The sequence below is a fragment of the Loxodonta africana genome, chromosome 8 (genome assembly GCF_030014295.1).
Source record: "Loxodonta africana isolate mLoxAfr1 chromosome 8, mLoxAfr1.hap2, whole genome shotgun sequence".
Classification (NCBI taxonomy): domain Eukaryota; kingdom Metazoa; phylum Chordata; class Mammalia; order Proboscidea; family Elephantidae; genus Loxodonta; species Loxodonta africana.
The window spans coordinates 45,159,570-45,180,888 of record NC_087349.1 but is presented as its reverse complement, the minus strand read 5'-3'; the positions used below and the strand labels follow the sequence as shown (position 1 = coordinate 45,180,888).

The window sequence follows — 21,319 nt, the reverse complement described above, 5'->3', positions numbered from 1 at the left end:
CTACACACACAAAACCTTTACTAAATTATCGTCAACTCAAAATATATTAATACACTGCTAATCATATCTGTTTTTCCACTGTACTCTAATTTTTCTATTTGAATACCTAAATTGCTCCCCCTATCTGTGCCCTCTTGCCAAGAACCACTCCATTTCCAAGTTAAATGACACTTTCAGAGATTATACATTAAACAAAAGTAAGATAAATTAGGAATACTTTTTCTTCTTTTAGACCAGCAACTATAATTTAATCTAAACTAATATAAACAGAAAGTACTATAATAAAGTGTTTAACATTTCAGGTGACTTTCATTTCAGACATATTTATGGCTTTCCATTTATTTTCAATCAAATATTAAAATATTAATTGCTCTAGCATGATTAAAACATATTCTGCGGGAAAATATTTAGTTTTGGCTTGGTTATATATTCACAAAAAGACATTATTTATCACTTAAAAGTGTTGTTCAAAGTCTGAAAGAGAGACACCATATGGAAGGCTCATAGTGACCCTCTAGGACAGACCAGAACTGCCCCATAGGGTTTCCAAGGAGCGGCTGGTGGATTTGAACTGTCGACTTTTTGGTTAGCAGCTAAGCTCTTAACCACCCATCAGGGCTCCTAAGAAACAGCAGCTAGTCCCAAATACAAAAAACTAACGAAAAATCCTACCGTAAGCATGTCTAATACTATTAAATCTTGAATTTCTATAAAAACGAAGGAATGGATATAACATATATTAAGAAATCCAAAGTTACTTGCCCTGATGCATATACCAAAATTCTCTCAGTGCCTTAGACCCAAGCTAATTCTCTGCCAAACCTATTATTAACAACCAGGGAAGACAAAATAAGGAGGATAACAAAAACTAGAGAAAAAAAAATAACCCATCTAAATATAATTTGAGTTGAAAATACCTGAAACCAGGTAATTTTTCAGTGTCAGCCATAATTAAGATCATCTAACTACAGGCCAATGTTTCTCTGAGAAACCTCTAAAAGAGATCAATTTTGGAGCCTCTAAAACATAAATGAAAAAAATTAAAGAAAGGTCACCATTACAAACACAAAGGGGAAATCATGCTGACAACAATCTAACACCACTTAGTTAATACAAAATAGCTTAGGTTTATGTACTGCAAGTTCGATCACTGATATTTCCAGTAAAACTAGTTTAAAATTCCACACTAGACAGAAAGGACACTGTTTACTTTCCCCATAACACAAAAAAAAAATTTTATTTTTTTGGTATATATTAAAACTTGTTAGTTATTACTAAATAACAAAAGACTATAACTCTTTAATGACACTACTTTTTCTTAAGTTACAATTTAGTTTCATCTAGTGGCACAATGCTGACCACAGAGCTCAACTACTAACCAAAAGGTCATCCGTTTGAATCCACCAGCTGTTCCTTGGAAACTATGGGGCGGTTTTACTCTGTCCTATAAGGTTGGCTATGAGTCAGAATAGAACCAACGGCAACAGGTAAGGATTCATCACGAGAATAAAAAATAGTTATTTTAATTACTTCACAGGGAAAAGATTTTCTAGGTTTCATAAAAATCCTAAATTTTCAACTGAATATTCTTACATAAAAATAAACTTAATAATAAGTAAAACTGTATTTTATTTTTCAAAAGGAAGACAATTTCAAAATGGGATCTCTCCAAGTAAGGCACATGCAGAAGCAGCTCCTGAGTGCTCTGGAGAGCGGCACAAGAAGTGGGCTGCACTACAGCAGGCGCTTCAGAACAATAAATGAGGGACCGCCCTTGAAAGTATTTTCATCCTCTATACTTCAAACAAAACTTCATTTATGTGTTTTTTAAATCTAAAATTAGTACCTATGGTATACCTGATTTCCTCACTTTTAGCAAGCTACCTAAAACCAAAACCAAACCAAATGTGTTGCCATCAGGCTGATTCCGCTCATAACGACCCTACAGGACAGAGTAAACCGCCCCATATGGTTCCCAAGGAGTGGCTGGTGGATTTGAACTGCCAACCTTTTGGTTAGCAGAAGAGCTCTTAACCACTGCATCACTGGGGCTCCATCTAGCTACCCAAATTTCAGGTTGTATTCTTAATCGAAAGCCTTCAGGGAATGAGTCCTATATACATATTTGGCAATCTTATTCTAATCTCTGCAAAAAAATCTCTTAAAAATGTACAGGTATTGAGAAATTTCAAAATGTGCCTGGGATTTTCAAAAATAAAGTGAAAAGAAGTATGTTACTATTACCTTAAGGAAGAACCTCTTATCAGTTCTTGCTGGATTGTATGAAGCAAGGTAGGCAGCAATGAGAATAAATTTAGAGTAATATGGAAGTTCCACATGAGTATACGCTGAGAGACCTACAAAACAAAACACTGTTACAAAAGCATTTATTTGACTACCGTTAGCATTTAAGTATCTCCTCACTGATCTTCTGACTTTCTCAGTGTTTTCTAGTCAAAATGGCCTACTCCCTGAGTTAAGAGTACCATGATGATGATGATGATGAGTGATTATAAACACTATAAACATTATTATTAAGAACATGCTTTGCTCATTCTATTACTTTTGTTAGGCTCCTCCCATTCTCAAGTCTAAATCCTACCTATCCTTCTCATCAAGGTCACTATCTTCATGAATCCTTCCCTGATGATCCTCCACCACAGCAAAAGAGAAAATTTTGTCTCTTCTTTGAATTTCTACTTGATGTGTTTCACTTATGGACCACATAACTTTCTACCTAATATAACAGCTAACATACATAAAGGTATCTCCTACTAAGCTATACGGTTCACTGATGGAGCCACATCTGATATGCTGATAGATAAAACAACGGAGCTGGTCAAACAGCACTGATTCTCAAAGGATGGAAAAAAGGAATCTGATACTTACTGAAGATCTACTATGTGTCAGATATTAAGTTAACATAAAATTGGATTTCATTCCATAAAAAGCATTTAAAAAAGTAAAAACTGTTTGATTTTCACATGATATAATCTAATATTTGGAAAACAGAACATTAGTATTTGAACTTTATTTCCTCCCCATTAAGCTGGAGCTTCGCTTAAAGGAAAACCATTAATCAAAATATCATTATAATAAGTGGTAACTTTGGTGAAGGGTAAGACAGTGCACAGTACTGGGGAAGCCAGCACAAGCTGTACAAGGCAGGGTCATGGAAGCTCCACAGACACATCCAAACTTCCTGAGGGACCGAATTGCTAGGTTGAAAGCTGTAAGGACCATGGTCGCAGGGAACACCTAGCTCAATTGGCATAACATAGTTTATAATGTTCTACATTCTGAGTGGCATATTCAATATTGAGTATTGAATATTGAATATACCATGGACTGCCAAAAGAACGAACAAATCTGTCTTGGAAGAAGTGCAGCCAGAATGCTCCTTAGAGGCAAGGATGGCGAGACTGCATCTTACATACTTTGGACATGTTGTCAGGAGGGATCAGTCCCTGGAGAAGGACATCATGCTTGGCAGAGTACAGGGTCAGTCGAAAAGAGGAAGACCCTCAACAAGGTGGATCGACACAGCGGCTGCAACAATGAACTCAAGCACAACAACGATTGTAAGGATGGCGCAGGACTGGAGAGTGTTTCGTTCTGTTGTGCATAGGGTCGCTATGAGTTGGAACCAACTCAACGGCACCTAACAACAACAACATTCTGAGTAGCGTCTGGGGTCTTAAAAGCTTGTGAGCAGGCATCTATGATACTCCACTGGTCTCACCCTGTCAGGAGCAAGGGAGAATGCAGAAAACTGAAGACACGAGGGAAGGACTGGTCCAAAGGACTAATGGACTACCACTACCACAGCCTCCACGAGACTGAGTCCAGTGCAACTAGATGGTGCCTGGCTACCACCACTGACTTCTCTGACAGTGATCATAATAGAGGATCCCAGACAGAGCGGGAGAAAAATGTAGAATAAAATTCTAACTCACAAATAAAGACCAAACTTACTGGCCTGACAGAGACTGGAGAAACCCTGAGAATATGGTACCCAGACACCCTTTTAGCTCAGTAATGAAGCCACTCCTGGGGTTCACCCTTAAGCCAAAGATTGGGCAGACCCATAACACAAAACAAGACTAAAGGGGCACAACAGCCCTGGGGCAAGGACTAGAAGGCAGGAGAGGACAGGAAAGCTGGTAGTAGGGAACTCAAGGTCAAGAAGGAAAGTATTAACATGCCATGGGGTTGGTAAAAAAAAAAATCATTATAGCTTAAAAAGTAAATTCTCTTTTACAATACTGTTCACTGACTGGATGCCACCTTTTGTATTATCTTTAGTATCTTTACAATTTACAATCAATTAAAGAAGTACTTCTGGTAACCTTTCAGTTGTCCTGGATCTGTGTCATCTTGCTGTAGCTTTTCCCACTGTGAACTGAAAGAAAAGAGAAGAGCAAAAATGGGCTGAAAATACATGAAATGAATATACTGTACTTAGAAAAGAACCCTAGAAAAGGTTTTAATTTATTGAATAGGTTCATTTTCCTTATAAACAAGGAGAGTAATATACACATGCAATACACGTGTGCGTACCTCTACAAAATCATGTTGTGCATATAACAATATAAGCTTAATATATCAATACCCGATGCTAATTTTTAAATAATATCCTTTTCCTCTGATAATTTAAAAGTTATCAAGAAGCACCACTCTCTGTAAGTGTAAACAAACTTTTAACAGCTTTAATATTATAACCCAGACTTCTAAAACAGTTTAAATTGATAAGATTTCTTATATAACAATTGCCCATTTAATGTTATTATCAAAACTCTCAAAGGATACCAGGGGAAAACTGAACATCTTTAATGAGGAGGGAGAAGACTAAACATCTATTATAAAATGAGCTCTTAACATACCATATTTAATCCTCATAAATTTATGAGACAGTATCATTTCTTCCTTCTATAAATAACAAAACTGAGGCTCAAAGGGGTTAACTAATTTGACTAAGGTTGCAAAGCCTCTAAGTGGTAGAGCCAGAGTTTCAACTACCAATTTCCAGAAGTGATTTGGGCTCTGAGGGAGAGTATGTTCCAGCCCCCTCTCCTAGAGTCTGATGACTGTCGAAATCCTCGGTGTTCCTTGGCTTGCAGACACATCACTCCAGTCTCTGCCTCCATCTTTGCCTGGTTTTCTTCCCTCTGTGTATCTGTGTCTTCACGTGGCCTTCTTCTAAGGATGCCAGTCACTGGGTTTAGAGCCCACCCTAACCCAGTATGATCACATCTTAACTTGATTACATCTACTAAGACTCTATTTCTAAATAAGGTCACATTCACAGGTATAAGGAGCTAGGACTTCAGCATATCTTTTAGAGGACACAATTCAACCCACAACATTCACATTTTCTATTTCTTCTTATAATACCTTTGTATGGCTTTTCTATGTTGTTTTCTCTTCATTCTGAAATACCTAACAACTGCCTGGATCAGCAATAACAGATGATTCTATGAAGGCAGGAGAGATGACTTAGGGTAGTTTAGATTTCTTAATTCTGAAGTGCTTTCTTGTATAAAAATAACAGTTTCTTTAATATATAGTACCATTTTGAAGGGGAGATATTCACTTATCTTGATTTTTGTTGTTCTCTTTTCTTGGGGGGGTGGGGGGGAGCAGAGAGGGCAGATCCTTAATTTCCACACCTAGTTTCTTTTTTCTCCCTTCACTACCAAGCCTCCAAGGGGTGCCATGCCCTTCCAAATCATCTCCCTATCCCCCCTCAGAAACACTACTTTCCCAAGACTGCGAGGCTAACTCTGGTCCTCTTAAAAAACACTTCCTCTTGATTCTCCAGTAACCAGTGCTCTGACTCCTTGGGTCTCAGACTTGTTCTTGATATTTTCCACTCAGGGTGAAACTCCCCTTCTGGAGGTGATTTCATTTGTGTTTCACCACTATTCGTCAACCATGTCCCTACTATCCTCTCCTCTTCTCCTTGCAGTCTTCCCATGATTTTTCACTTCCACAGGAATTCCAGAGTTGCTCTGCTGGTTTCAGTTGTTTATTTCACTATTTACATATAGGTAAAATTTGTAGTCGTCTCTGAATCCTAGTTATACTGCAGGCAAGGGTTGTGAGTGGTTTTATTTGCTCTCCGTGTTGATCTTGCAGAGAGATCTGGATATAGGTGGCCACCATTTTCCTATGGGATACTAGATGTCCTTTCATTATTACATAAACATCATTTTAACAAGCATCTAATTTTTTCTACCTGTAGAAGAGCAGCTCACAGCTTTTCCAAAAAACTGACTTCCAAAAACTTTCATCAAATAAATTATCATTGAAAAGGGAAAAGGAACAATAGATTATTTGTAATGTTTCTACTTATTCAGAAACTATTAAACTTTTACCTGAATTACAGTCTAATCCACTAATTAAATCAAAACCAAAGAAAAAAAGTAGCTACAGAATAAGATACTTATGGGAGAGAAATATTAATAAAACTAACTAGCAATCAAGAAAAGCAGATAATGTTGATACTTTTAATTTTTGTCTATTGGTTTGTAACCAGGTTTAAATTAAAATCTATAAGGCTCTTCATTATTGTTAGAGGAGGAAGCTGAGGCCTAAAAGTTTTGGGTGACTTGCAAAGACCACATAAACCAAAATTGGCTGATTTGAAAATCAAAACCATGTTCTTCCCACTGCACTATGTTGCCATTTTCTCTCCCAAGTAGTTTCATTACTATAAAATTCTCATGAGACAAATACCAATTTATGATCTGACTTATACATGTCTTTAATAATCAAATAAATTTTCATTATATCATTAAATATCTAGCATAAAAAAAAAAATTTTTTTTTGCATAGCTATGAAAAATAAAGCCAATACTGATTTTCCAGTAGCTTTTCAGATTAAAAAATAGGCGATTGTTAGCTATATGCCTGGTTTCAAACAGTGTTAACATTGGTTAAAAACTGTTTGCCCTTTCCAAAACAATAAGGATAAGATTCAAACCTGCAAAAGTTACATAACATTTTTCCCCAATATGAAGAAGGTAAAAGAAAATATGTACACTTTTGTAGGGGAAATATCCCGAGGAAAAATAGAAATAACACACATACTAAATAAAAAAGAGAGGAAAATTACCTCGATATTTCCCTGAGATAAACAGTCTGCATGGCTTTCTTCAAATGAGGCTCAATATTTCTCCAAAGTTTACGAGTGTCACGTTCACTTGCTACCCCAAAAGGAAGAAAAATTCAATAATTTAGAACTAATAATGGGTTTCTTCAAAAGAAATAAAAGGTAAAACTGCATAGTTACCTTCTCCTTTAACCACAGGTTCACAATATTTAGGAAAATTAAGTACTGCCTGCAAATAAAAAAAAAAAAGCACTGATCTAACACAATTCGAAATTTATTTTTCAAGTAAAAATTTTACTATAATTCAAGCAATTTTAATACAATTGTTCAAATAAAATGTAATTAAAACTTATTATAATAATAAAACAGCAAATATATCAATAATGATAGTAAAATACTTAAGTATTCCTAAATTGGCTAAAGTCTGCCCAACATATTAGCCTCTAGATATAAAGTAATATAATAAAGCATAATTTATACTTTTAGGTGATAATTATGTCACATGGGACCACAAAACATCCCATAAAAGGTCCTTAAGCCCAAAGAATTAACCTTTTTTATTTTCCAAGGGTCTGACCATTCTCACAAATAGAACATTATCTAGTTCAGTATGACTCAAAGTATTTGGATTGGCAGCAGAACCTGAGATTATTATAAATGCACGCTCTCGGCACCAGACATATTAAATTAGAATATCTGGGGATGAGACCTAGTAATCCGTTTTTTAACAAGCTCTCTAGAAATTCTATGTATTCTACAGTTTGAGAAGCACTAAGTAAGTAATCATAACTACTTGGTAGTTTCTAATAAATCAACCCTGGAGTTCTACTGAAAAATAATTTAAACTGGTAAAGATGTACCACTGCTATTTGTCAATATTAATTTGTTCCCAAGTATTTCATAGTGAAATGATTCAATAATGAGGCCTAGAGGAAAGATGTACATAAATGTGTAACTGTACAACCTCAAATTAAGAGAATAACAGCAAACTAAAAAACCAGATTCTTCAGACATTTCTTCATATGCTATTTCATAAGAAGCATCTGCTTATGGCAGGAAAATCTTCTAAATTTTACTAAGTGTAGGGAGGGAAGGATGAAAAGAAGAAATTTTCACTTTAGCCAACTTTCTTACTTCAGTTTCAGATTTTCAGGTGTGAGCACTGGTTAAGGACACTAAGATGACATAGTGTTAGCAATAACTGGTAAACAACATGGCTAAAAACATACTGGCTTCTTCTTGGTTGAAACATTTAAAATATGTTTAATAATTTACAAATAGCAGTAAAAGGGCAATAAAGACAATTTTAGATTATCTTCCAGTTTTACTTTAATAAATTATTTTAAGAGGAAAAGTAATATTTTCCACGTGTTTCCATGAGAACTTAGTAGGTATATAAAACTATACAATTGTTTGTAAATGTGGACGTTTTGGTGTGTATATTTTCACCACAATTTTAAAAAATTAAAATTTATATGGTTGTAATGAGTACATTTAATAGTTCAAACACAATCTCTATCTTAGGTTATAAAGCCTAGTCCTTACTAAAAAGCAGAATATTATATGCACGGAAAATATGTCCAAATATTTTTCACAACTTTATCAACATTCAAACATGCTCTGCAATATTATGTCCATTTACCTCCATATGCAAGGATATTAATCAACATACATAAAATTCCCACTTTTCACCTCTCTGTTCAATTCTGACACCAGCTGCCTATGCAGCACTTCTGTGACCCTAGCCACCCAGAGCTAGGTCAGATGTTACAAATGAAAGGGGTGCCGTCCTTCAGACAGCTAAACAGGCAGGCACCACACAAGCTGCAGAGTTCATATGACACCCTCATTTTTGACCTGCTAGTTATATAAACCTGCTGGTTTCCTTCCACCTCTTCAGGATGCCCAGCCCAAGCTCAGGAGTCCTACCTGGGATCCCTCACTTCTTTTGTGTTTTGTTTACCAAATCAACTTGTATGAGTATCTTTTTTTTTTTTTACTCCCTTACTTCTGATCTGCTGACTCCCACTACTCCTTTGGGTTCCAAAATTCACTAGACTGACTCAGAACTCATGGAAAGTGCAATACTTATTATTACAGTTTTAATGTTGGAAAAAAATGATACAAATGGAGAGGTACACAGGGCAAGACCTGGCAGGGTTCCCAGCATGAAGCTTCCATGTTTCAAAGGACGCACCACCCTCCCACGTTCATCAATGTCTTTCATCAACTAGGAAGCACACGGAGCTTCAGTGTCCAGAGCTTTTACTCAGGGGTCCTATTAAGTAATGCAAACTCTAGCCCCTCTCTCCTAAGGTTAGTATCATGAGGTGATATTAAGCTGAGGGTCTTTCTGGTCTGGCCAGCCCCAGTCCAAGTCACCTCATCGCCTCAACTAACCTGTTAATTAGGTCCTTATCAAAGACACTTAAATTCTAAGGTTTGTTTTTTTTTTTTTTTTTGAGTTTATCTCTCAGGAACCTAGGACAAAGACTAAATTCTCTGCATAAAGTTAATGTAAACCCCACACATGCCAATAAGGATACCATGTTATCAAAACTTGTTTAGGTAAAACAGAGAGACTGTTATTTCACTCACACTGAAAAGAAAATTTGTATTATTCTACGAGGCAAAACAACCTATTATGAACAAATTGTCAAAAGATATCCAGGCAATTTAGAAAGCTTTTCCAACTTTTCCTCTGTGATACTTTCAGTGAGGCTTCATTATTCTATTTGAAATGATGTTTTAGAATATAATCAAGCACAAGTATATTGAGTAAGCAGAATCCTAAGACAGTCCCCAAGACTCCTGGCCCTTGGTATATACATACTTTATCCTATTATTCAAGCAAACACTAATCCAGGTGCCGCTGTGAAGGGATTCTGCAGATACAATTAAGATCCCCAATCCCCAAACCCAGAAAAACCCAGTGCTTTCGAGTCGATTCCGACTCATAGCGACCCTATAGGACAGAGTAGAACTGCCCAATAGAGGTTCCAAGATTATACAATAAAGGAGATTAAAGATAAGGAGCCCTGGTAGCACAATGGTTAAGTGCTTGACTGCTAACTGAAAGACTGGTGGTTCAAACCCACCAGCCTCTCCATGGGAGAAAAACCTGGCAATCTGTTCCCATAGAGATGTCAGCCTAGGAAACCCAATGCAACAGCTCTACTTTGTTCTTTAGTGTTGCTATGAGTCAGAAGATAGGGAGATTATCCCAGTGGACCTGACCTACTCACATGAGCCCGTTAGAAGCAGGGTCTTCTCTGGCTGCTCATGAAAGTCAGAGATTTGACACGAGAGGAGTCTATGTGCCATTGCTGTTTTGAAGACAGAGAGGGCCAAAGAGCAAGAATGTGGGTCCCAGCTGACTGGGACAATGCAACTTCATTCCTACAACTACAAGGAACTGAACTCTATTAACGATCTGAAAGAGCTTAGAAGGAAATTTTTCCCTAGAGCCTCCAGATGAGAATTCAGTCCAGCCAAAACATTAATTTCAGCCTTGAAATATCCTGAGCAGAGAATCCAGAAATATAATGCCTGGATTTCTAACCTACAGAACTGTGAGCTGATAAACATGTGTTGTTTTAAGCCACTAAATCTGTGGCAATTTGTTATGCAGAACAGAAAAGTAACACACATATTGAAATATAAATATAAAAACATATTCCAAAGCCATGTAGAAAACATTTCCGAATTGTTTTGTCTTTTAGAATATCTACATTTTTTAAACTTTGGAGAAACAAAATTCAGAACTTAGAGCACTTGTATTAACACTAATTTACAGGCATTGTCACCATGCACTGAAGCCTTACTATGTACTGTCTTATTACTCTAAGTGCTTAACTCATTTAATTCTCCAAGCAATTCTATGAGGTAGGCATTATTATTATCCTCATTTTACAGACGGCTTCAAGTCTCTCACTTCCCCTTTCATGACCAGTCAGAGAAAACTTTGCGCTTTTAAAGCACTCATGTGTTTAGGTCAGACCCAATCAGATAATCTCTTTAGCTTAAAATAGGATAACATTCCAAACTGATAGGAAAACAGAAATGAGTAAACTGCAATTCTGATGAGGCACAAGATATTTACAAAGTTTCAAAATACCTTCCCATAAAATACATATTACTTACAAAGAGAAAAAGACACCATCTTAATCAAGTGCTCAGAGTGAACATCATCAGTAATGGGATAAACTGAAATAGGGTGCCATCTGATAGGAAGCAGAGAGAACAGCACAGCATCATGGCTGCGATACTCCTGTCAGATGCGTAACCTGAATCTAATCATAGGGAAACAGCAGACAAAGCCAAACAGGGAGATTCTATAAAACAACCGCTCTGTAATCTTCAAAGATCTCAAGGTCATGAAAGTCAAAGACTGAAGAACTTCCCAAATGGAAAGTTCAAGAGACATGATAATTAAATGCTATGTGTGATTCTAACTGGATTCTTTTGCCCTGAAGGATATTATTGGGACAACTGACAAATCCTGAATATTAGCTGAGATCAGATTATAGAAATGAATCAACTCCCTGATTTTGAAGGTAGTACAATGGTTATAAGGAGCCCTGGTGGCACAATGATTAAAGCACTCGGCTGCCAACCAAAAAGTCAGTGGTTTGAAACCACCAGCTGCTCTGTAGAAGAAAGACATGGCAGTCTGCTTCCATAAAGACTACAGCCTTGGAAACTCTAGGGGACAGTTCTACTCCGTATTCTAGGGTCATTATGACTCGGAATCAATTAGACAGCAATGGGGTTTGGTTTGAATTGTGGTTATACAGAAGAATATCTTTGTAAGAAATGCACATTAAAGTATTCAAAAGTGATGAATAGTTTTGTACATTCAAACGTCCTTACTGCGTTCTTGGTGATATGACGTTTCTATGTCTCTCTGCTTGCTTCTCTCTTTTATATCTCAAAAGAGATTGGCTTAAGACACTACCTAATCTTGTAGACCTCATCAATATAACTGCTGCTAATCCATCTATTATATCCTAGTGATAGGATTCACAACATTTAGGGAAATCACATCAGAAGATAAAATGGTAGACAATCATACAAGGGAAACATGACCTAGCCAAGTTGACAGATATTTTGGGGGGACACAATTCAATCCATGACAGATATAAAAGAATGGCAAACAATGCCCATTCAACCAGCTATCTGTCAAGTATAATCTGGCAATCGATGGAATGAAAGCTCTTCTGCCAGTTCACCTCTCAAACCTCACCTTTCTTTAATGTAAGACCTTATCTGGTGTCTCCTCAAACAAGGCTGCAGCATGTATTAGCAGCAGCCTCTACACCTGGGCTCCAGTTGATGTTCCTGCACACAGTAAGATTTTAAGTAGATATTTCTAAGTCCATAAACTATTTTTTGTCAATTGATCTTTGTTAAACAGCCTAATGTTGGAAGAAATGATTGTTGATACATGTATGAAGATTATGAAGGCTGTGGTACAGATTAATCTGCAGGACTTTTTTTTTTTTTTTAAACTCCTCACACCCCCCTTTTTTTTCCCTTCAGAGTGGTTCTTCAGCATCAATCAATATTTGGTGCTCGATTCTAGCAAGTCTTTTGTTTCATTTATTTTGGTTGCTAAGTAGAGATCCACCTTTATACAGGTGGTTCAAAATCATAATTCTCCTATCAACTGTTCTAATCTTGGCCTTGCCAGCAAAAGGGCTTACACCTAAAATAAGACTAGCTCCTCGCCTACTCATTTTCTGTTCAAACCCTCCTTTATAGTAGGATTGCAGTTTCTGTGATTACTTATTCTACGTTTCCAGATCTGAAATGTACAGCGACCTGCAAATGCAAAAGCTGTAACACTCAGTCCTACGGCTATCAAACTTCCCGCCAATCTCTGTGAACGTCAGCGTCTGGCCATTTGGCTGAGAGCAGCAAGTCCTAGGTGCAGTGCAGCCCCTCATCCGCAGAGGCGATGCCAAGCCCATGAACTTTTGCTCAGTAAAGGAAGGAAGGGAACTAAAATTGATCGATTCCCAATAGGTATCAGGCATTTCACATATGTTCTTTCTTTTTATCATGGCAAAATTCCTCTCAGGTAGGTATTATACTTATTTAACAGATAAGAAAACTAAAGTTCAAAAAGGATAATAACACCTGGTAAATAACAGAACTTAGGTTTTTTCATGTGCAAAATGGGGATTTATAACAGCGCCTTCTTTCATAGCGTTGTTTTCAGAATTAAATGAATTAATATCAGTAAAAGGCTTAGAATGGTGCCAAGCACACAGTAAGTACTCAATAAAGGCCAGCTACTCTTAAGAGATAGTGTCATATAGTGGTTATGAGCTTATGCTCTGGAGCTGGACTACATGATGCTTTACTCACAAAATTTTACATTCCAGTTCCTGGAGACCTTATGCATTCAATCTAATGAATTCCAGTTCTTGGAGGCCATTTTTCCCTTGCATACAGCAATATGGAAAATAAGCTGAAATGACCAATATGTACAGACATATTAGTGTATACTGTCTTTATGAGTCCACTGACAGCTAGAGGACAAGTGTACAACCATTTTAGAACTATCACAATCTCTCCATCATCAAAAAGGAAAGAAAAAAAACTTTTAAAAATACTTTAAAGCATTTGAGATTTGAGAATGTCACTGTGAGATGGCTGAGCTCTGTGTGAGGCAGCAGAAGTCTACCTGGATTTGGAGCAGATTCACTGCACCAGCTCCTCTCACCACCCTGCTGCCAGGACTCACTCCTCCTGCTCTCCAAACACCCACTGGCCACCTACCCAGCCCCATCCTCAAAACTTCTATTTCCTTGGAGTTGCTGAGTCCTAGCTATATGAAAAGCAACTATATTATTTAATTAAAATCACTAGCATAAAATGATCATACCACAAATTACCAGTATTTTAAAAGAAGTTTATTCCAATGAATTACCATTAGTGTTATCAGTAACATCACCTAACATCATATTTACTATTTACAAGCACCTTAATGCAGATTATCTCATTTTATGCTCATAAAAGTCACCTGAGGTATGTACTCTTCAGCTCACTTTAGAAATGAGGAAACTGACATGCAGACAAAATTAAGCGTCATACTCAACACGACACAGCTGGTAAGTAGCAGAACTGAGGTATTTTAATACTAAATCCTGTGCTCCTTCTCTCATACATACCTCAATTATTTTGGCACCTCCTTCTCAGTCAGTAAGCCTCTAATCACTGCCACTAGCCACTGAGACCAAAAAATAAACAACCATCCATAACTTGGCACTGCATTCTCGAAGACTGTAAAGCTCTGGCTAAGCTTTTCTCTGAGTAACTTCTAGAAAAAACAACATTTCTAAGAAAACTATGATATTCAGGGGAAAATGAGTTGAACTATAAAAAACTGACTGTGTTCAATTGGCAAAATAATTCTATTATGAAAACATTCTGCATCCCACTTTGAAATGTGGCGTCTGGGGTCTTAAATGCTAACAAGCGGCCATCTAAGATGCATCAATTGGTCTCAACCCACCTGGATCAAAGGAGAATGAAGAACACCAAGGTCACACGATAACTAAGAGCCCAAGAGACAGAAAGGGCCACATGAACCAGAGACTTACATCATCCTGAGACCAGAAGAACTAAATGGTGCCCAGCTACAACCGATGACTGCCCTGACAGGGTACACAACAGAGAACCCCTGAGGGAGCAGGAGATCAGTGGGATGCAGACCCCAAATTCTCACAAGAAGACCATACTTAATGGTCTGACTGAGACTAGAGGAATTCCGGCGGTCATGGTCCCCAAACCTTCTGTTGGCCCGGGACAGGAACCATTCCCAAAGATAACTCATCAGACATGAAAGGGACTGGACAGTGGGTAGGAGAGAGATGCTGATGAAGAGTGAGCTAATGATATCAGGTGGACACTTGAGACTGTGTTGGCATCTCCTGTCTGGAGGGGGGATGGGAGGATAGAGAGAGTTGGAAGCTGGCAAAATTGTCACGAAAGGAGAGACTGGAAGGGCTGACTCATTAGGGGGAGAGCAAGTGGGAGAACGGATTAAGGTGTATATAAACTTACATGTGACAGTCTGACTTGATTTGTAAATGTTCACTTGAAGCTCAATAAAAGTTAATAAAAAAAAAAAAACTGACTGTGTGCCAAATGTTTTTAATAAATGATCATGCTATCAATGAGACTACCTAAAGCTTATTTTAGAGAATGAACTATTCTGTGGTATTTTTATCAGTGTAAAAATAACTTATTCAATTGACCTTTTTAAGAATTAGAATTATTATTTTGGGGGAATATCATAAGGACTGTCAGAGAAGAAAAGCCAAAACTAAAACAGCTTACCTTTTGTTTTTTTCTCTACTCAGATGTTTGAAATCTACATGTAAATCAGAAGAGGCCTGAAGTCTAAAATTCCAAAAATGTACTAAATGTGAATACAATTTTAAATGGGTATCTTTTTTATGCTCCCTGCCTCAAACACACATTCAAATACACTGAATTCTTCTAAGTTTAATACTTCCCAGAGCAAAGAAAAGGGAAAAGCAAAGAAAATGTGCTAAAAGATAAAGATTCTGTTTACCTTTGAAAGTAACTGTTTTCTAGCCTTACACATAGTACTATTTTCCTTTACATAAACGATAAACCAGAAAACCAAACCTGTTGCTGTTGAGTCGATTCCAACTCCTAGCAACCCTACAGGACAGAGTAGAACTGCCCCACAGGGTTTCCAAGGAGCAGCTGGTGGATTCGAACTGCCAACCTTTTTGGTCAGCAGCTATAGCTCTTAACCACTGTGCCACCAGGGCTGCACGTGAGCAACAGGATCTTAAATATTAATTGATGATTTCTAAAAGATATTATTTTAGTAAATATTCAAAAAGATATTGTGATATTCTAAAATATATTCTTGCCTCCTTCCTTTCCACAGCCCCACAACTAAAGCAAAAAGGTAAAAGAAAAATACAAGTAAATATGATCATTTTCCAAACTGGCTGTGGAATATAAACAGCTATTCTAATTTTTTTTAATAAAAAGAACATTTTATACAAAGATTATCAGTTCAAGGTCAGTGGTCAATATAAGACGTGTAATTAAAGCTTCTGCCCATACTCAGGTACACCTAGATCCTAGACCACAATCACCACACGCAGAAAGAAGTCCATTAGGAGAAAAAACCAAGAGATGTAAAATTGCTTTTTAAGTTTTTACACCTCTTTTTTGTTGCTCTTCATTTTGATTTTAAATGGAGTTCTCCATTCTCTGCAATTAGACAAGAGAGAAGAAAAAGAAAACATTCTTACGGAGGAGTAAAAAGAAATAACTAAAGATGAATGAAAGTTTTCCGATCAGGTCAGATCTGTACTAATTCACAGGCTTACTACCTTCTTCTGGCAGTGATACCCAAACTTCCAGAATAAATTTTCAGCTTCCAGCCTATTTCACACTATTTCTATACTGTATTTCTACAATACTAAAAGACATTTTTTTTTTATTAACTTTTATTGAGCTTCAAGTGAACGTTTACAAATCAAGTCAGACTGTCACATGTAAGTTTATATACACCTTACTCCGTACTCCCACTTGCTCTCCCCCTAATGAGTCAGGCCTTCCAGTCTCTCCTTTCGGGACAATTTTGCCAGCTTACAACTCTCTCTATCCTCCCATCCCCCCTCCAGACAGGAGATGCCAACACAGTCTCAACTGTCCACCTGATATAATTAGCTCACTCTTTATCAGCATCTCTCTCCTACCCATCGTCCAGTCCCTTTCATGTCTGATGAGTTGTCTTCGGGGATGATTCCTGTCCCGGGCCTACAGAAGGTTTGGGGACCATGACCGCTGGAATTCCTCTAGTCTCAGTCAGACAATTAAGTATGGTCTTTTTGTGAGAATTTGGGGTCTGCATCCCACTGATCTCCTGCTCCCTCAGGGGTTCTCTGTTGTGCTCCCTGTCCAGGCAGTCACCGGTTGTGACCGGGCATCAACTAGTTCTTCTGGTCTCAGGATGATGTAGGTCTCTGGTTCATGTGGCCCTTTCTGTCTCTTGGGCTCTTAGTTATCGTGTGACCTTGGTGTTCTTCATTCTCCTTTGATCCAGGTGGGTTGAGACCAACTGATGCATCTTAGATGGCCGCTTGTTAGCATTTAAGACCCCAAACGCCACATTTCAAAGTGGGATGCAGAATGTTTTCATAATAGAATTATTTTGCCAATTGACTTAGAAGTCCCCTTAAACCATGGTCCCCAAACCCCCACCCTTGCTCCACTGACCTTTGAAGCATTCAGTTTATCCCGGAAACTGCTTTGCTTTTGGTCCAGTCCAGCTGAGCTGACCTTCCATGTATTGAGTATTGTCCTTCCCTTCACCTAAAGCAGTTCTTATCTACTAATCAGTAAAAAACCCTCTCCTACCCTTCTTCCCTCCCCTCCTCGTAACCTCAAAAGTATGTGTTCTTCTCAGTTTATACTATTTCTCAAGATCTTATAATAGTGGTCTTATACAATATTTGTCCTTTTGCATCTAATTTCGCTCAGCATAATGCCTTCCAGGTTCCTCCATGTTATGAAATGTTTCACAGATTCGTCACTGTTGTTTATCGATGTGTAGCATTCCATTGTGTGAATATACCACCATTTATTTATCCATTCAACCGTTGATGGACACCTTGCTTGCTTCCAGCTTTTTGCTATTGTAAACAGAGCTGCAATAAACATGGGTGTGCATATATCTGTTTGTGTGAAGGCTCTTATTTCTCTAGGGTATATTCCAAGGAGTGGGATTTCTGGATTGTATGGTAGTTCTAACTGTTTAAGATAACGCCAGATAGATTTCCAAAGTGGTTGTACCATTTGACATTCCCACCAGCAGTGTATAAGAGTTCCAATCTCTCTGCAGCCTCTCCAACATTTATTATTTTGTGTTTTTTGGATTAATGCCAGCCTTGTTGGAGTGAGATGGAATCTCACCGTAGTTTTAATTTGCATTTCTCTAATGGCTAATGATCGAGAGCATTTTCTCATGTATCTGTTAGCTGCCTGAATATCTTCTTTAGGGAAGTGGGTGTTTACATCCTTTGCCCACTTCTTGATTGGGTTGTTTGTCTTTTTGTGGTTGAGTTTTGACAGAATCCTATAGATTTTAGAGATCAGGCGCTGGTCGGAGATGTCATAGCTGAAAATTCTTTCCCAGTCTGTAGGTGCTCTTTTTACTCTTTTGGTGAAGCCTTTAGATGAGCATGGGTGTTTGATTTTTAGAAGCTCCCAGTTATCTGGTTCCTCTTTGTCATTTTTGGTAATGTTTTGTATTCTGTTTATGCCTTGCATTAGGGCTCCTAGGGTTGTCCCTATTTTTTCTTCCATGATCTTTATCGTTTTAGTCTTTATGTTTAGGTCTTTGATCCACTTGGAGTTAGTTTTTGTGCATGGTGTGAGGTATAGGTCCCGTTTCATTTTTTTGCAAATGGATATCCAGTTATGCCAGCACCATTTGTTAAAAAGACTATCTTTTCCCCAATTAACTGACACTGGGCCTTTGTCAAATATCAGCTGCTCATATGTGGATGGATTTATATCTGGGTTCTCAATTCTGTTCCATTGGTCTATGTGTCTATTGCTGTACCAGTACCAGGCTGTTTTGACTACTGTGGCTGTATAATAAGGTTCTGAAATCAGGTAGAGTGAGGCCTCCCACTTTCTTCTTCTTTTTCAGTAACGCTTTACTTATCCGGGGCTTCTTTCCCTTCCATATGAAGTTGGTGATTTGTTTTTCTATCACCTTAAAAAATGACATTGGAATTTGGGTTGGAAGTGCACTGTATGTATAGATGGCTTTTGGTAGAATAGACATTTTTACTATGTTAAGTCTTCCTATCCATGAGCAAGGTATGTTTTTCCACTTAAGTATGTCCTTTTGAATTTCTTGTAGTAGTACTTTGTAGTTTTCTTTGTATAGGTCTTTTACATCCTTGGTAAGATTTATTCCTAAGTATTTTATCTTCTTGGGGGCTACTGTGAATGGTATTGATTTGGTGATTTCCTCTTCGATGTTCTTTTTGTTGATGTAGAGGAATCCAAGTGTTTTTTGTATGTTTATCTTATAACCTGAGACTCTGCCAAGCTCTTCTATTAGTTTGAGTAGTTTTCTGGAGGATTCCTTAGGGTTTTCTGTGTATAAGATCAAAGACATATAATTTTTAAAGCAAGATGATAACTCACCAGATGTCTGAGCTCTTTCAAATCCCGGCAGACGGTGTAGAAAACTCCAAGAAGAATGTTAATGTAGGCAGCATAGAAATCAGCAGAATATTCCGGAGGATGGTCATTGCATAGGATCTTTTGAAGGTTCCCTGTTCAGAGGACACAAGTTATTTTATAATGAGTCACACAGCACCCCAATCATGTCTTCTAATATTTTATAACAAAGGTTTAAACAATGTACCCAGGGCTATCAATAATTAAGGAATAATAAAATTGTTATGAGATTAGAAAAGTAATATAAATTTTGAAACAGGTAAAAGAAAACAATCACGAATCAAATCTAATGTAAAAAATATATATATTGGTCAAGACTAGTAGAACAATGACATCTAAAGAAAATCTCGAGAACCTTATTACTGCCGAAATCAGTATCAAAATTGATGAAAACTATACATTCACAAATACATGAAGCTCAAAAAATTTCAAGCAGGATAAACTGTAAGACATTTTCTTTCTCACCTTTGTATTTACTTAAAAAACAACTGTTTAAAGCGAAAACAATTAATAATGTATTATGGGATTTATAATAAACGGATAAGTAAGATATAAGACAACAATAACACAAAGGCTGGGAGGTGGGGAATTACAAGCAACTGAGGTTTTCAGATTGCTATCACAGCATAACTCAACCTATATTGATACAATAGCTGACTATCCTGACACAATAGCTAAGCCAAGACAAATTAAGTGCATTATAACCCATCTGAAGAAGAAAAAGAAAAACATTAACAAAAAAAAAAGGAGCAATCTCCATGTGGTAGAAGCCAGAAAATGAAAATTCCAAACCGGGCCCCTAGCCATCAGTGCTGAGAGGAGAGGGCATACTGCACAACAGATACCATATTCCTATAGATAATGTATATCAAGTTATCATGGATGTCTGATATTAGCCACTAAGATCATCCTTTTGCGCTGGTTCCATTATTCCTCTGACTATAAGTTTATCACATAAAATAATGTTCCCTTTTTGAATGTTTTTTGTCTGATTATGGTATTTTTTGTTTAAAAAAAGGAAGATATAGAAAATAAGGAAGATACAGAAAAGACCCCTAAAATTTAGTAAAATTAAACTTGGCTCACTATATACTTTTCAACATCTATTAACCTATACTTTCTAAAATTAGCAAGTTCACTTTATTTATGTCTCTCCACCTGGGCTGCTTTGTATCCTTACTTTTTAAATTCTTAATCAAATTCTCTAAGTCATTATACCATCCTTTAACTCACTACACTAAGATATACAACGCCAACATTAAAATTTTTCTTAAATTCAAAATAATTTTTCAGTATGTAGACCCAAAAAGTAGTCATGAAAAAGTTTAGTTATGAACAGGGATGACATAAGTATAAATAAATGTGATTTTTTTTTTGTTGTTTTATGAAATGAAATTGATTTACCCTTTTTATTTTAAACTGTCTTTTTCTCTTCTCCTTATTTTGTGATTATCATGGAAGAGAAGCTATTGAAAACGAGGGCACCCTTCCTCTATTTTGGGTTATATTTTTCTATCTCAGCTAATTAGCTAAGGTAGAAAGTGTTATTCAACTGCTGTTCTTATAAAAACAGGCAAAAATGTGTTAGTCTTAACAAAGAATGTTTAGAGCTGATTAGTTCTGAGGGATAGTGTTAATGAGGCCAAGGTCAGGGAATGCAAATTTTTTATAGCCTGCTAACCACCTGATGCTTTACAATCAGAATCTGTGGACCAGAAGAATCATCTTTCTATAGTGACAGCCAATTATTAATCTACAATGCTATTCAGCAGCACAAAAAGCCATTGTGTTCTTCTAAAAGCAAAAATCACCAGGATCTTTAAATTTTGAGATTAAATACAACCCAGAAGAAATAAGAAACACAAGGGCTTGCAGTTGGCACTGTAAGAATTACAGTAATGAAAAATAAAATTTACAAAATACAAAGATACTTTCTACATGGTACTT

At 37.0% G+C, this 21,319-nt stretch overlaps 1 protein-coding gene and 1 pseudogene across 3 annotated transcripts in view; both read right to left on the bottom strand.

Moving 5' to 3' along the window:
- ORC5 (origin recognition complex subunit 5) overlaps positions 1-21,319 on the bottom strand; it is a 174,806-nt gene that overhangs the window by 131,620 nt on the left and 21,867 nt on the right. For all 3 annotated transcript variants that reach the window (XM_064289884.1, XM_003407195.4, XM_064289883.1), the window contains exons 6-10: positions 19,337-19,467; positions 7,295-7,343; positions 7,118-7,208; positions 4,350-4,402; positions 2,245-2,357 (exon numbers count right to left, since the gene is read on the bottom strand). In XM_064289884.1, coding sequence (XP_064145954.1) covers positions 2,245-2,357; positions 4,350-4,402; positions 7,118-7,208; positions 7,295-7,343; positions 19,337-19,467 — 437 coding nt within the window. The remainder of the gene's footprint in view (positions 1-2,244; positions 2,358-4,349; positions 4,403-7,117; positions 7,209-7,294; positions 7,344-19,336; positions 19,468-21,319) is intronic.
- Positions 7,350-13,910, bottom strand: LOC111749746 (dnaJ homolog subfamily C member 15-like; annotated as a pseudogene).